Consider the following 12,005-nt stretch of genomic DNA (forward strand, 5'->3'; position numbering starts at 1 on the left):
TCCCTCATACTGCTTTTGGTTACGCTTTCTGGCTACAAATTTTTTTTTTTTTAAAGGTATGTTTAGTAGACTGTAATAGGCGCTGTAATGTAATAGTTATTTCTAAAGTTTAGTTATTCTTTAGTTTGGTTATGTTTTTATTAGAATGAATAGTCATTCCTTATGAATAGCTATTCTTCAAAATAAGGAATAACTATTCCTCTTTAAAAGGTAGTATTAGTTATTTCTTAATAAGTGCAATAATTTTTATACTTAATATATTTCCAAATAAACAAACTTTCCATATATATTTAACAATTATAAAAATAAAAAATCATAAAAAATAGCACAAATCTCTTTTAAATTTAAAAATAACAATTTTTAAGGAGATATAATTGTATGAGTAAGATATTTCCTAAAATAAATGTTAAGTTTCATTCTAATGTTATAAGTTACAACCAAAGTAATGAATATGTTTAGTTATTACATTACAACATACTTTATTACTAATAATAAAGATTATAATTCCGGTCATAATTCTTATTTAGTATACCAAACGTATTCTAAATGTCTTTTTGAGTCGATTCCATCCATCTTTTTAGCATTTCAAAGCCAAAGCCATTCGATTAAAAGAATGATAATAGACTAAAGTGAAAGGTTGAGGAGGAAGGGGAAAAAAAAAGGTGTGTGTGTGGGGCCCGGGAGGAGGGGGGGGGGGTGGTGTTGAGACACTTTTTTTAAACATCAGTGTGTCGAATTTTCATACAGTGTCAATCCATATTACTGGATCAGCACCATTAGACCAACATTAGAATTAGTGGCCAAATATTTCAACTTCCCAAATATCAACTAATGTCACTTTAGGATCTTCATAGAGCTGATTTTTTTTTACAATTTAATTGATCACTTAATTCCACACAACCATTGTGAGTTCACATGCAATAAAAATGCGAAGTATCTTACATCAGAAAGGAATCAATCCTGTTTTGTTTCATGTAGAATTGAAAAAGACAAGTTGGTAAAGTAATATGGAAACATCACCAAAATATCAACAAGAACCCCAATGATTTTAGTCAAAACAATTTTGGATCAAAATACCTTAATCAAAAACTGTAAGAATAAATTGTATATTTCAAACCCTCTTCAAAACAAAATGCCTTATTCCAAACCCTAATGCCTTTAGCATGGCTACACCTGATTCTAAACAAGCACTAAATTCCATGATGTTAAGCCTCATTCTAAACAAGCACTAAAATTTTATAAGGTCAAGCCTCATTCGAAGTCCCGTGTGAGTTAGAGCTAAATAAAATCTTTCTACAGGGATGTCCAAAGTACAGATGGCCTACACTTGAGCATCACACTCATCACTACTCTGAAATTATATTTTCATGATATCATAACATTTCACCCCTAATAATTTACATTATATGAGGGTAATCTTGAATAACATCATATTCTTAAAGGCAAACATCTTTGAAACATAGACTTGGTATTCAACATTATTTCACCAATCACTAAAATGTTCAATTCATGTCAATAACCTATAGGTCAGACAGCACCTCACTTAAAATGTATAAAAAAAATAACATGTTCAATTCATTTCTAAGCCCTTTTGTTTTTGTTTAAAACTGGATTTAAGAGAGAGAGAGAGAGAGAGAGAGAGAGAGAGAAAAGAAACATGTAATAGATTACATGCACATAGATACTTCCTTCTAAGCTAAAACTCACTTATCACCAAAGGGCTTACTGTTGAAAACTGGACCATATAAGGTCAATCAGGAAAATTTAGGCATAACCATATGCATGCACACGTCAATAAAAGATCTTTCCTCTCAACTTTTTCCTTTATTCATTTTCATAAGAACATGCTATTATTACTATTATTTTCCTTTCCCATTTATCTGCCTAAATAATACAAAAACCCTCAACCCCACAATTCTCCACAATGAATTGAACCCAAAACCTTACCTTTGAAAGGAGAACTATACTTGGGCTACAAGGCCATTGCTATAATATTCAACTAGCCTACAACATACACTGTGTGGGCACCACCATTTTATTTTCATTTAATGGCAAGAATAGGACTATAGTTATTTGACTTTCACTGTAATTATCATCTAGTACCTTCTACACTATGAAGGACCCAACCTTGAGTTTTGTCAAAGATTATGTTTTGTGTGCGTGTGCGAGTGTGCGTGCACTCATGGAATTTTTTATTCCTATTTGGGTACTTTCCATATGCACCTATGTTTTCAATTAAGTTCAGTCGCATCAAACATTAAAAGAAAACTAACAAGTTGTCATAGAAAATTGTTTTACCTCATAAGTAATATTGCCTCCAGAAGTTGCTGGCTGTCGCAGAGAAGCATTAGAGATTGAACCAGATGCTGACAAAATACATATTTCACGCTTACTTTGTTGCATGAACATCATAATCTTCTGTCCCACATCCTAGCAAATGCATCAATATATTGTGTTAGGGGCAAACAGCCAAAAACTGAAACATATCATCCAAATTAACTATTATTTATAAAATATCAGTATCCAACAAGCAAGGCAAGCATAATTATCAATGACAGATATAAATCTGATACTCAGACGCAACCATGAAATATTTCAAAAACAGAAAAAATAAAATAAAATAAAAAAAGGCCCCGTTGGGGGGGAAACCAAGCATGTTAGGTCATTCAGTGCAAGGACAAAGTCCACCAAAAATAAAACTCCATCCTAGATGAACAAGTGACAATATTAAGATAAAGATGTATCAAATATTTTCACCCACAAAATAAAACTCAGAGGAGCTGCTACCATGTATATTCAACTAGATCTGGTTTCAGCCCTTTTCATAAAGCAAAAGAATGCATCTTTTACTTTTGATTGGCTCATTCATGACAGTTGCATCCCTCCCTCCCACCTCCAGTATTCAATTGTCCTATGGAAAGCAAGGCCAGTAGGTCCCACATTACACATGGTCCAATCAAAAGTAAAAGAATGGTTATTATAAAGAAGAATGGCTTCAGCCCTTTTCATAAAGCAAATGAATTTGAGATAAGTTTAGAAATAAGAAAACAATTCTTCCATGGATAGTTCAAATCAGCTGCTTTTCCATACAAAGAAGATAGATCAACAAATGGGGTGAAGGCAAACCAACAATCAGATTGCAATTATAAAAACTATTAAACCCCTACAAGAATGAAAGACATTTTGACACACTAACACATTGACTGTTAGCATCCAAGAACCATCTATAAAATTCCATAAAATTTAATATCAACTTGAACGAATTTCACCAAGCATTAATCTCCTTAGAAAAGGTTAAGGTGATCGCTTCCCTTTTTTTAAATTCTTCTGTCAGATTAAGTCAAAACATGCATAATAGTTAATGTAAAATTTGCTGCAAACAAATTTTGTCAATAAAATATTTTATTTCTCTCTCCCATCTTACTTTGATAATTTTTACACAACTTATTATAGTATTCAGCTCACAAAATTAGTATATCAAAACTAAATGAAAATTTGTATTTAATTTAGTCTGTCACTTCTACATCTATGAAGCACGGGTGCATTTCCGGGTGCGGGTGCGGCAATTAAAAAATTATTAAAAATATTTTTATTTATATATTTTATATATTGCTAGGCATGCCTTTTATATATAATAATAATAATAATAATAATAATAATAATAATAATAAAGTTTCTGACATTTGAATTATTGACAAAGGTATTGAAATAGATAAGGCTTCTCATAAAAAAAGATGTGACTTAGTGACTCACGTATTTGGTTAGCTCAAAAATAAAATAAAGGATATATGTGGTAGGTATTAAAATAGGTGTAGCTTCCCATTAAAAAAAAAGAGGGTAGATGCGGCTCTCACAAGTTTGGTCAGAGAGGCGTGAGAGCCACGAAGAACAAAATAAAGCTTTTAAGTTGTTCTTATCAAAAGAAATAGAACTCTTCAAAAAAAAAAAAAAGAACTCACTCAAGAAGACGAAGAAGCAAAGAAGAAGAAGAACGAAGGGTTAAGGCCGGTGAAGAAGAAGACGAAGAATAGTGAGTTACGGACCGATATGGCCTGGAGAAGTCTTTGAATTTCGGCCTGAATCGGCGGTTTTGCCTAATACGGCCTGAGTTGGCGCGAATCAAAGTGAATCAGCCTGAGTCGGCACGAATCAGGGAAAAAAAAAAGAAAAAAAAAGGACGCGGCGCCGACACGTAGGCAGTGGTGTCGATCACGTGTCGCCGCGTCGGACACGGGTGCGGCGGCCGTTTTGCCGCATCCGTGCATCCCAGTTCTACATACAGTTTGAATCCTTGGTTGTTGTGAATATCACTCTCATTGTGCATCTGATGCAATCAAAGATATCCATTCCTGTCTATCACACTAATAATTGATTTCTTTTCCTGTTAAATTATTATTTATGTCTTTACAAATCATGAGCTCATTTGGAGGCAAATGCTACACAGAGGAGCCAAATTAACCAAGACCAACTAACAGGAAAAGTAAAACACCATGGAATACTGCACGTACTTATTTCCAACCCCAATTAAAAAAAAAAAAAAAAAAAAAAAAAAAAAAAAAAAAAAAAAAAGATGACTTCCAATTGAAAAATACCTGGAAACCAACAACATTTTCAGTTTACCTTCAGAATAATAACCATTCAGACTTTAAAAGAAAATTCTCACACAAAATTGAATCCAAAGCTACATTAAGTATAATTTAAGCAGTAACAGGTATCTATAACATTTTTATCAATAGTTATAGTTGGGGGGGGGGNGGGTGGTGTTGAGACACTTTTTTTAAACATTACAATTTTGGTAACAAAGTAAACCTTGAATTTTTAAAAATAGCACATTAAACTTTATGTTTTAAAATTAGTCAATTAAACTATGAGACTTCAAAAGAAAAACAAAATAAATCCCACCAATTTTTATTTTTGGGGTTTAATATAGATTCAACTAATTTGATTTTTTTTTTTTTTTTTTGCATTATAAATTGCAAAACACCAAAGTTTCATTTGTTATTTTCAAAACAATAGAATTTACTTTGTTACATTCCTAAATTATTGGGTTTACAATAAAATTTTCAAAAAAGAAATAGAGAGTTGGACTTCCATTCCCGTTTGTGCAGCATTCAGTAAAGTCAAAGTGGGCTTTGCGAAAAAAGGGGGCGAGGGACTGATAAGCCCAAAACAGGTGTACCAACCTAGGTCAACCAAGTAGGTTGGCCCACACCTACAATACTTAAACCACATAGGTCAGTCAACACCCACTCTACTCGGTCACGTAGGTTGGCCAACACCAATGCTTGGGCAATGTACCTAACATAATCAAAGATCCATAGATCCCTTCATTTTGGTTAGATCATCTTTAAAAAATTAAAGTATCCCTTCTAGTCAGAAAACCAGAGGAGAATATGGTTATTGAAACTAATAGTGCATTGGTCTTCCTGATAGAAAATTGCCCCAAAACCAGGCAATAGCTTTGCTAGTTGGTCATCCTTTAAGTCGATTGAGAGGATTCTTTTTTAGTAGGTGACCAGTTCCATTGGGTCCCCAAATTTCACCCACATACACAAATCTAGATCTATTATGGCTAAAAAAGAGCTTAAATATAAGATAGCATATAGCTAATAAATTATTTATCTTAGACTAACGACAAAATAGCCATCCACCCAATATGCAATTAGGCCATGAGCAATGGAGGCAGGAAAATATTGAAACAAAATGCACAAGCATGTGATTCTCAGAGGATATAACCTCTCATGGATGGTGCATACTATAAACAGCATTAGCTGACTGAGTTCCGGAATACATAGATATTATACATCTATCTACGAAAAAACAGTGCTTTCGAAGCCCAAATGTAATCCTCAATCTGGAAGTTGCTCGTAGTCCCCATTTTCTGGAGATTGGTGTGCTCCACGACCTGTTCTTCCTGCAAGAGAAAGCAACAATTTTCAATGTCTGTATCTGTATCTATCTGTGTCTAGAGGAAATTGATACCTGTCAATTCATAACCAGCAGCAGGGCCACCCCTCCAATCTGTGGGCCGTGAAGTTGTCACATGCATGGCCCGAGGCTGAACCATGAAATGACTTCCAGATGAGTCAACAGCTGAGTGGAAGCCTATACTTGATACTGATGCCCCACCAACTGGTGATGCCATTCTACTGGCAGAAGCATCAACTTTCATACCCGCATTGACATCCCTCTTGGTGTCGAGCATAAATGTACCAACAATAACCTGTGGATGCAATTAACTAGTAAGTCAAAGAACTGATTATCAACAAACAGAAATAATTGCGGGGGGGTAAGGATTTGAAAACTGGACATATTTGTTGAAAACACCAGGAGGTGCCAGTTGAGCTACAAGGCTCTTGGCAATAGATATATATATAACAAATAAAACATCAGTTACAAAACCAGAGAGGAAATGCTAACAAGTATCCAGAAATCTCCAAAAATTAATGATAACACATTAACACTAACAAGACAGTACTTCTTTACACTGTCTAGTAACTAACAAAAGGTTTGAACCAAAGATATCAGAATCACATTTGGGTAAACTGGTAGTCTTAGAAGCAAGAGTTAAGTAGCTGTATGACCCACTTTAGAGTTTTAGACACATAAATTCCACCTTTACATTTCTATTTTTATTTTTTTATTATGTAATATAAATTTTATTCAAACTAGGAAAATAAATTTCAACCTTACATAAAACACCAACTAAAGAAGGGAAAAAAAAAAAATCAGATTTTACATAAAACTTGGTCTCATTGCATGGAGTTAGTGAGAGGCATTCATGTGTCGATTTAATAAATCCCCTTTCGTATAGATTATAAATCTGTTTTTTTATTATTCTTTACAAGAGTTTGGTGCGTACACAAAATCCCTTTTTATCATCAATAAAAGTGCTATTTGTGAAAAAAGGGGAAAAAAAAAATTCAAAAGACCGACTTGCTCCAACAACTAAAAAGGGAAAATCATTAAAAACATCTAACAGAATGTAGAATAAGAAGTCATAAACCAAACGTTAAAAAATAATAATAATTTAACATAATATAAAACCCCTAACATTTTCCTGAGTCTGGCTTGACCATCTTCCACATACAAAATTTGCACCATAATTTGGATTCATCAAAACAAGGCATACTTTCCTAAAGCATTCCTCACCTCTCCTGAGAGAGATTTGAAACTTCACCAGCAGTTTAAAGTACCTGAAGATATATCTAATCACTCTAGTAAATAACAAGTCAGAGATGACTCAACTGCTAAAAAAAAAGGTCATACCCAACGCACAAAGCTTCCATTTTTGGGGGATCTAGGAGAGTTCATGATAAGCAACCTTACCCCAATTTATTGGAGAGGCTGATTCCTGGAATCGAACCCACAACCTGTCGCTTTTGGTGGAAGGCACTTGCCATCACACCAAAGCTCAACCTCTAGATGACACAACTGCTACTTGCAATAAAAAATATATTGTTCACTTTTATTAGTAGAGAAGAAATCAGGTACTCCTAACAAATTACAACAGAAAGTTAAAAATCCAAGAAAATGGAAATATGGATTCTCCCACCCGTGGTCAATCAGAATTAAGCTCTACATGCTGGTTGTTCCTCTCCGCATGAGACAAAGCGGCACCACATTCCAAACAGAACTACATTTCTGTTGTCCAAACATTACTCTTTTTCTCCCGGTAAGTAATGTCCAAACATTCCATTACAGCAGAAAAGCTACATCAACCACCTCCCTAAGCATAACCCAATTAAAACCAAAGAAAATAAAAACTAAGGACTGCAGCTACCTCACAAAAAGAAAACGCAATCTACTACTAGCCTACACAAACAACATTAATTTTACTAGAATGACTTTTTATTAGATTATCCCATAATAATTGCATGTCAAACTGCTGTACAAGCAACTTTCTTGGAACTTTTTTGCACCAAAAACACTTCTTTGTATATGGATATCATTTGATCCTCATTGCACCCCATAAAAACAGATATGTCAATCTAACATTTTGGTTTAAACTAAACATATTGTCATTACCCACCCCTGCGCACATCAACTGATTCTAGTTCCCAATCCTTGAAAAACACTAACATAGGTTTGAAAGACTGAAAATGCTCCTCAAGCAAATACTCTTAGACGCAATGGAGGCATTCTTGTCTTCAGCAATAAAAAAAAAAATCAGGAAATATATCTGTGCATGTATGAACGCCGCATCTCCACACCCCACATCAATCAAGATTGGACCCTCCTACCATCCCTATATCAAACTTAGAAAAACAGAGAAATCCCATGTGCTTATGATGCCATTCACAAAATTAGAAGCAGAACATAATGTTAGCAGTATTAAACAAATAACTTGATTATTTATTTATTTATTTTGATAAACAACTTGATTAAATTATCAACTCTAGCCTACTGAAGTCTTCGACAATAAAATAAAATAAAATAGAATCAAATAATCTCCCTGGTGAGGTTTCCAACTATTAAATGGAGTTGAAATTGGGGTTGCCATATTGAGTTTCCCATTAACCAGGATCAAGAAAGATACATAGTTCCCACCCATTTCACCCAAAACCCACTCTACAGAACAGATAGACTGCACATGTTTTTTACTTCAGGATAACAAATACTAGGATAAGAAAATTAATAAGGAAAAAAAAAAAAAAAAAAAAAACAGGGCATAGCCCTAGTGCATGGGGAGTATATACGAGACAAACCCCTTACTGAGATTATTTGAATATTATAAGCATGTGCAAAGATACATACATGCATGTGTATGTGATCACGAGCAATACCAAAAAAAAATATATCTACCTCACCAGCAGCTACAGAAATAACGTGTGGTGTAAATCCTTGCCCTGCATTGCCTGTATCAACCAGTTGGAAGTAGGAGCACCACATAAGTTTTGTAAAGTATACTTAATGCTCACTAATCAATGAAAAACAAATAAATAAACGCCGAATGTTCTTATCCCAAAAAAAAAAAGAGCCAAATGTTACCCAGCGAACATCCAACTAAAAAAGAATAAGTTTATATCAATTTTTGTTTGTGTTTCAATATTGCAAAATAAATTAATGCAGTAAGCATTTACTAATCACAATAGCTACACAACTTCTTCACAGAAGATAATACCCAACCAATTAAAGGTAATACTAATGTATATCACAATCTTATTAGATGCCAATTCAGGGATCACCTATTTGCACATTGACAAATGAGAATTATGGACACTAGTAGTGGTAGAAATCATGGCCATAAGTGTGATGTAAGTAAACACTAAAAACATCAGGTTCTAGAGCTGTAAATAACTAAATAATAGCCAATTGGAAAACCACAAAATGTATGTGTAATATAATGAAACAATTAGGCCTTCCACTGCATTAAGTTATCGACAAATTCTCATACATGTGCATGCCACTGAGCCACTCCAAATGATGGGGAATTAATCATGCTACTTAGCCAATATATTATGTTCACAATTTGAGCCACACAATTATCGTACAAACTTTTGCTAGTTATTTTAGCCCATCTAATTTGTCTCAACCACATACACCTTCAAGAATAAAAGTGTTAAGGTCAATCAGCACTTCTTCTCACAAATTAATTATTTGTTTTGTTACTTTGTCATAAAACTTCCCCTTTTTTTTTAAATTGAAAGGCACATAGCAACCATAAGATAACATTTTATTCCCAATTTTCAAAGAGCATCATCCTTAACCAATATGATGTTATTGACAGTCAAAACACACCAATAATTTGGTAAACTTTTGAAGTATTGTCTACAAGTCACTGATCTTAAATGTCATATCTTTTATTTCTCTTATTTCAAGTTCTACCTATTTTCAGTTCCAAGCCAATAACATACTTGACAAATGACAATAAGACTAATCATACTTTGAAATGGCAAGCTGGGCCACCAAATTTGAAAAAAAAAAAGTATCTTTTGAAACCCAATAGTAAAAGTACTGCAGAACAATATAATAATATCAGAAATTTAATTAAATAAAAGCAAGTGTGATGCTAATAAAATGCATCAAAAGTCTCATAATATCAAAATTTTGCACCATATTCTTCATAAACTCAATGAAAATAGCAAACTTTGAACACTGACCAGAAAAATCTCAAAAATTCAATGAAAGTAGCAAGCTCTGAACATTTGACCAGAAAAAATCAACTTTTTTGAAACAAACCCAAAAAAACAAAAAAAGGTGGTTCTTTTAAGGATAACAGCACAAAAACACCAACTGCAGAATCACAAACACAATGCATTAATATTTTTATAATACAAAAAAAAAAAAAAAAAAAAATGCAAACAAAACCCAGCTATTGCCAATAATTTAAAAAACAGCACAAAAGGTAAAGGGAATGTTTGGTTTAGCTTAATTTCATTACAAAAAATAGAATAATAATTTTTTTAAAAAAAATAATCATCAAAATTCTCCAGATAAAGTTGTACTTTTTTACCAAATAAACTTGTCTGTTTGATAACACATTTTCAAACAGCACCTTTTCAAAATATAACCTTTTTAAATCAAACTTTTTTTTTTTTTTTTTTGGGTACTGTTTTTTTAAACAACCTCATTTACATTTAAAATGCACACTGAATCTCATTGTCGAAATTGCAACCCAACCCCTCCAAAACACAAGAAATTCCAATTGAAGCACCCAACGACAAAAATGATGTCACAAACACCCACCAACTGGTTGGAACAAACAAAACAAATAAACAATGCACCGAAATCAGATTCAGAGTGTCCCCTCTTCATAAGAAATACTTAATTTTGAAGTAAAGTAAAGTATAACAAAAATTTGCAACAAAGCCCTTCAAGTTATAAGAAATTCTTAAATTAATAAACCAAACCATAACCCACGTGCAAGTAAACCTTAGCCTTGGCCACTGAGCCACTCACTCTATTCAAAGAAAATTCCCATTAAAATAAAAAAACACCAAACAAACAAACAAACCCCAAAACCGAATTTGCAAACAAGCCCCTCTAAAAAACTGAAATATACAGAGAGAGAGAGAGAGAGAGAGAGACTCACCAGAAGCGAGAAGGTTAGATTTCTTGGAAGACGAAGAGTGAGGCTCCTTCCTCTCTTTTGAAGACGAAGTCGAGTGAGACGACGTCGTTTGCTGCTGCTGCTGTTGGTGGTGGTGGTGCTGTTGTTGTTGTTGTTGTTGAGCAGTAGCAGCGGCGGCGTTTGCTGCGGCGGCGGCCTTTTTAGCGGCGAGGGCTTGCTCCGGGGTGCCGTACTTCCTCGGCCTGCCTCGTTTTCTCTTCCCCTCTAGCCCCGAAGACGGCGTCGTGTTGGGTGCAGTGCTGTTAGCGTTAGTGTTCGCAGTGGCAACGGCGGTGGCGGCGGTGGCGGTAGTAGCAGTAGCAGTAGTTGTTACGGCGGAGGAGGAGGAGGGAGGGTGAGACTGAGGAGGAGGAGGGTACACGAGGTGGGCCCCACTTACGGTGTCGCCAGGTGGCAAGAGGCCATTGGTGGGTGAGGAAGTGGGATTCTGGTGATGCTGATGTTGATGTTGGTGGTGGTGGTAGTAGGAGGTGAGTTGGTTTTCATTGGGTTCCATTTGAGAGAGAAAAAGAGAGAGAGAGAGAGAGACAGAGAGAGAGTTGAGAGTGTGTGACTGTGTGTGTGTGTGGAATGAGATTTTTTTATTTTTTTATTTTATTTTAAATTTTATTTTAAAAAACAAAAATTTTGTGTGTGTGTGGGTGAGTGTGTTTAAAATGAGATAAAAAAGAAGAAAGTGAAGAATTTTTTTTTTTTTTATATAAAAAAAATATTATTTAGTGTGAGAGATGTGAGGCGTTGGATTAGATTTTGTGTTGGTGTGTGTTGTCTTAAAGAAGAAAGTGAAGAATTTTTTTTTTTTTTATATAAAAAAAATATTATTTAGTGTGAGAGATGTGAGGCGTTGGATTAGATTTTGTGTTGGTGTGTGTTGTCTAAAATCTAATGGTGTTTTTTTATTGTGGGTGGTTGGTTTTGTGGTTCCATTTTG

The 12,005-nt window shown here is 34.3% G+C and overlaps 1 protein-coding gene across 1 annotated transcript; it reads right to left on the reverse strand.

The window, feature by feature from the left end:
- Positions 1–5,564: 5,564 nt before the first annotated feature.
- On the reverse strand, positions 5,565–11,667 carry LOC112038011 (AT-hook motif nuclear-localized protein 14). The gene is made up of 4 exons (XM_065762725.1): positions 11,036–11,667; positions 8,806–8,858; positions 5,983–6,235; positions 5,565–5,914 (listed from the first exon to the last, which is right to left on the reverse strand). Exons 1-4 carry the CDS (start codon positions 11,568–11,570, stop codon positions 5,850–5,852), a joined length of 906 nt encoding a protein of 301 aa, XP_065618797.1. The 5' UTR covers positions 11,571–11,667; the 3' UTR covers positions 5,565–5,849.
- Positions 11,668–12,005: the final 338 nt, after the last annotated feature.

The sequence above is a fragment of the Quercus suber genome, unplaced genomic scaffold (assembly GCF_002906115.3).
Source record: "Quercus suber isolate HL8 unplaced genomic scaffold, Cork oak 2.0 scaffold_471, whole genome shotgun sequence".
Taxonomy (NCBI): domain Eukaryota; kingdom Viridiplantae; phylum Streptophyta; class Magnoliopsida; order Fagales; family Fagaceae; genus Quercus; species Quercus suber.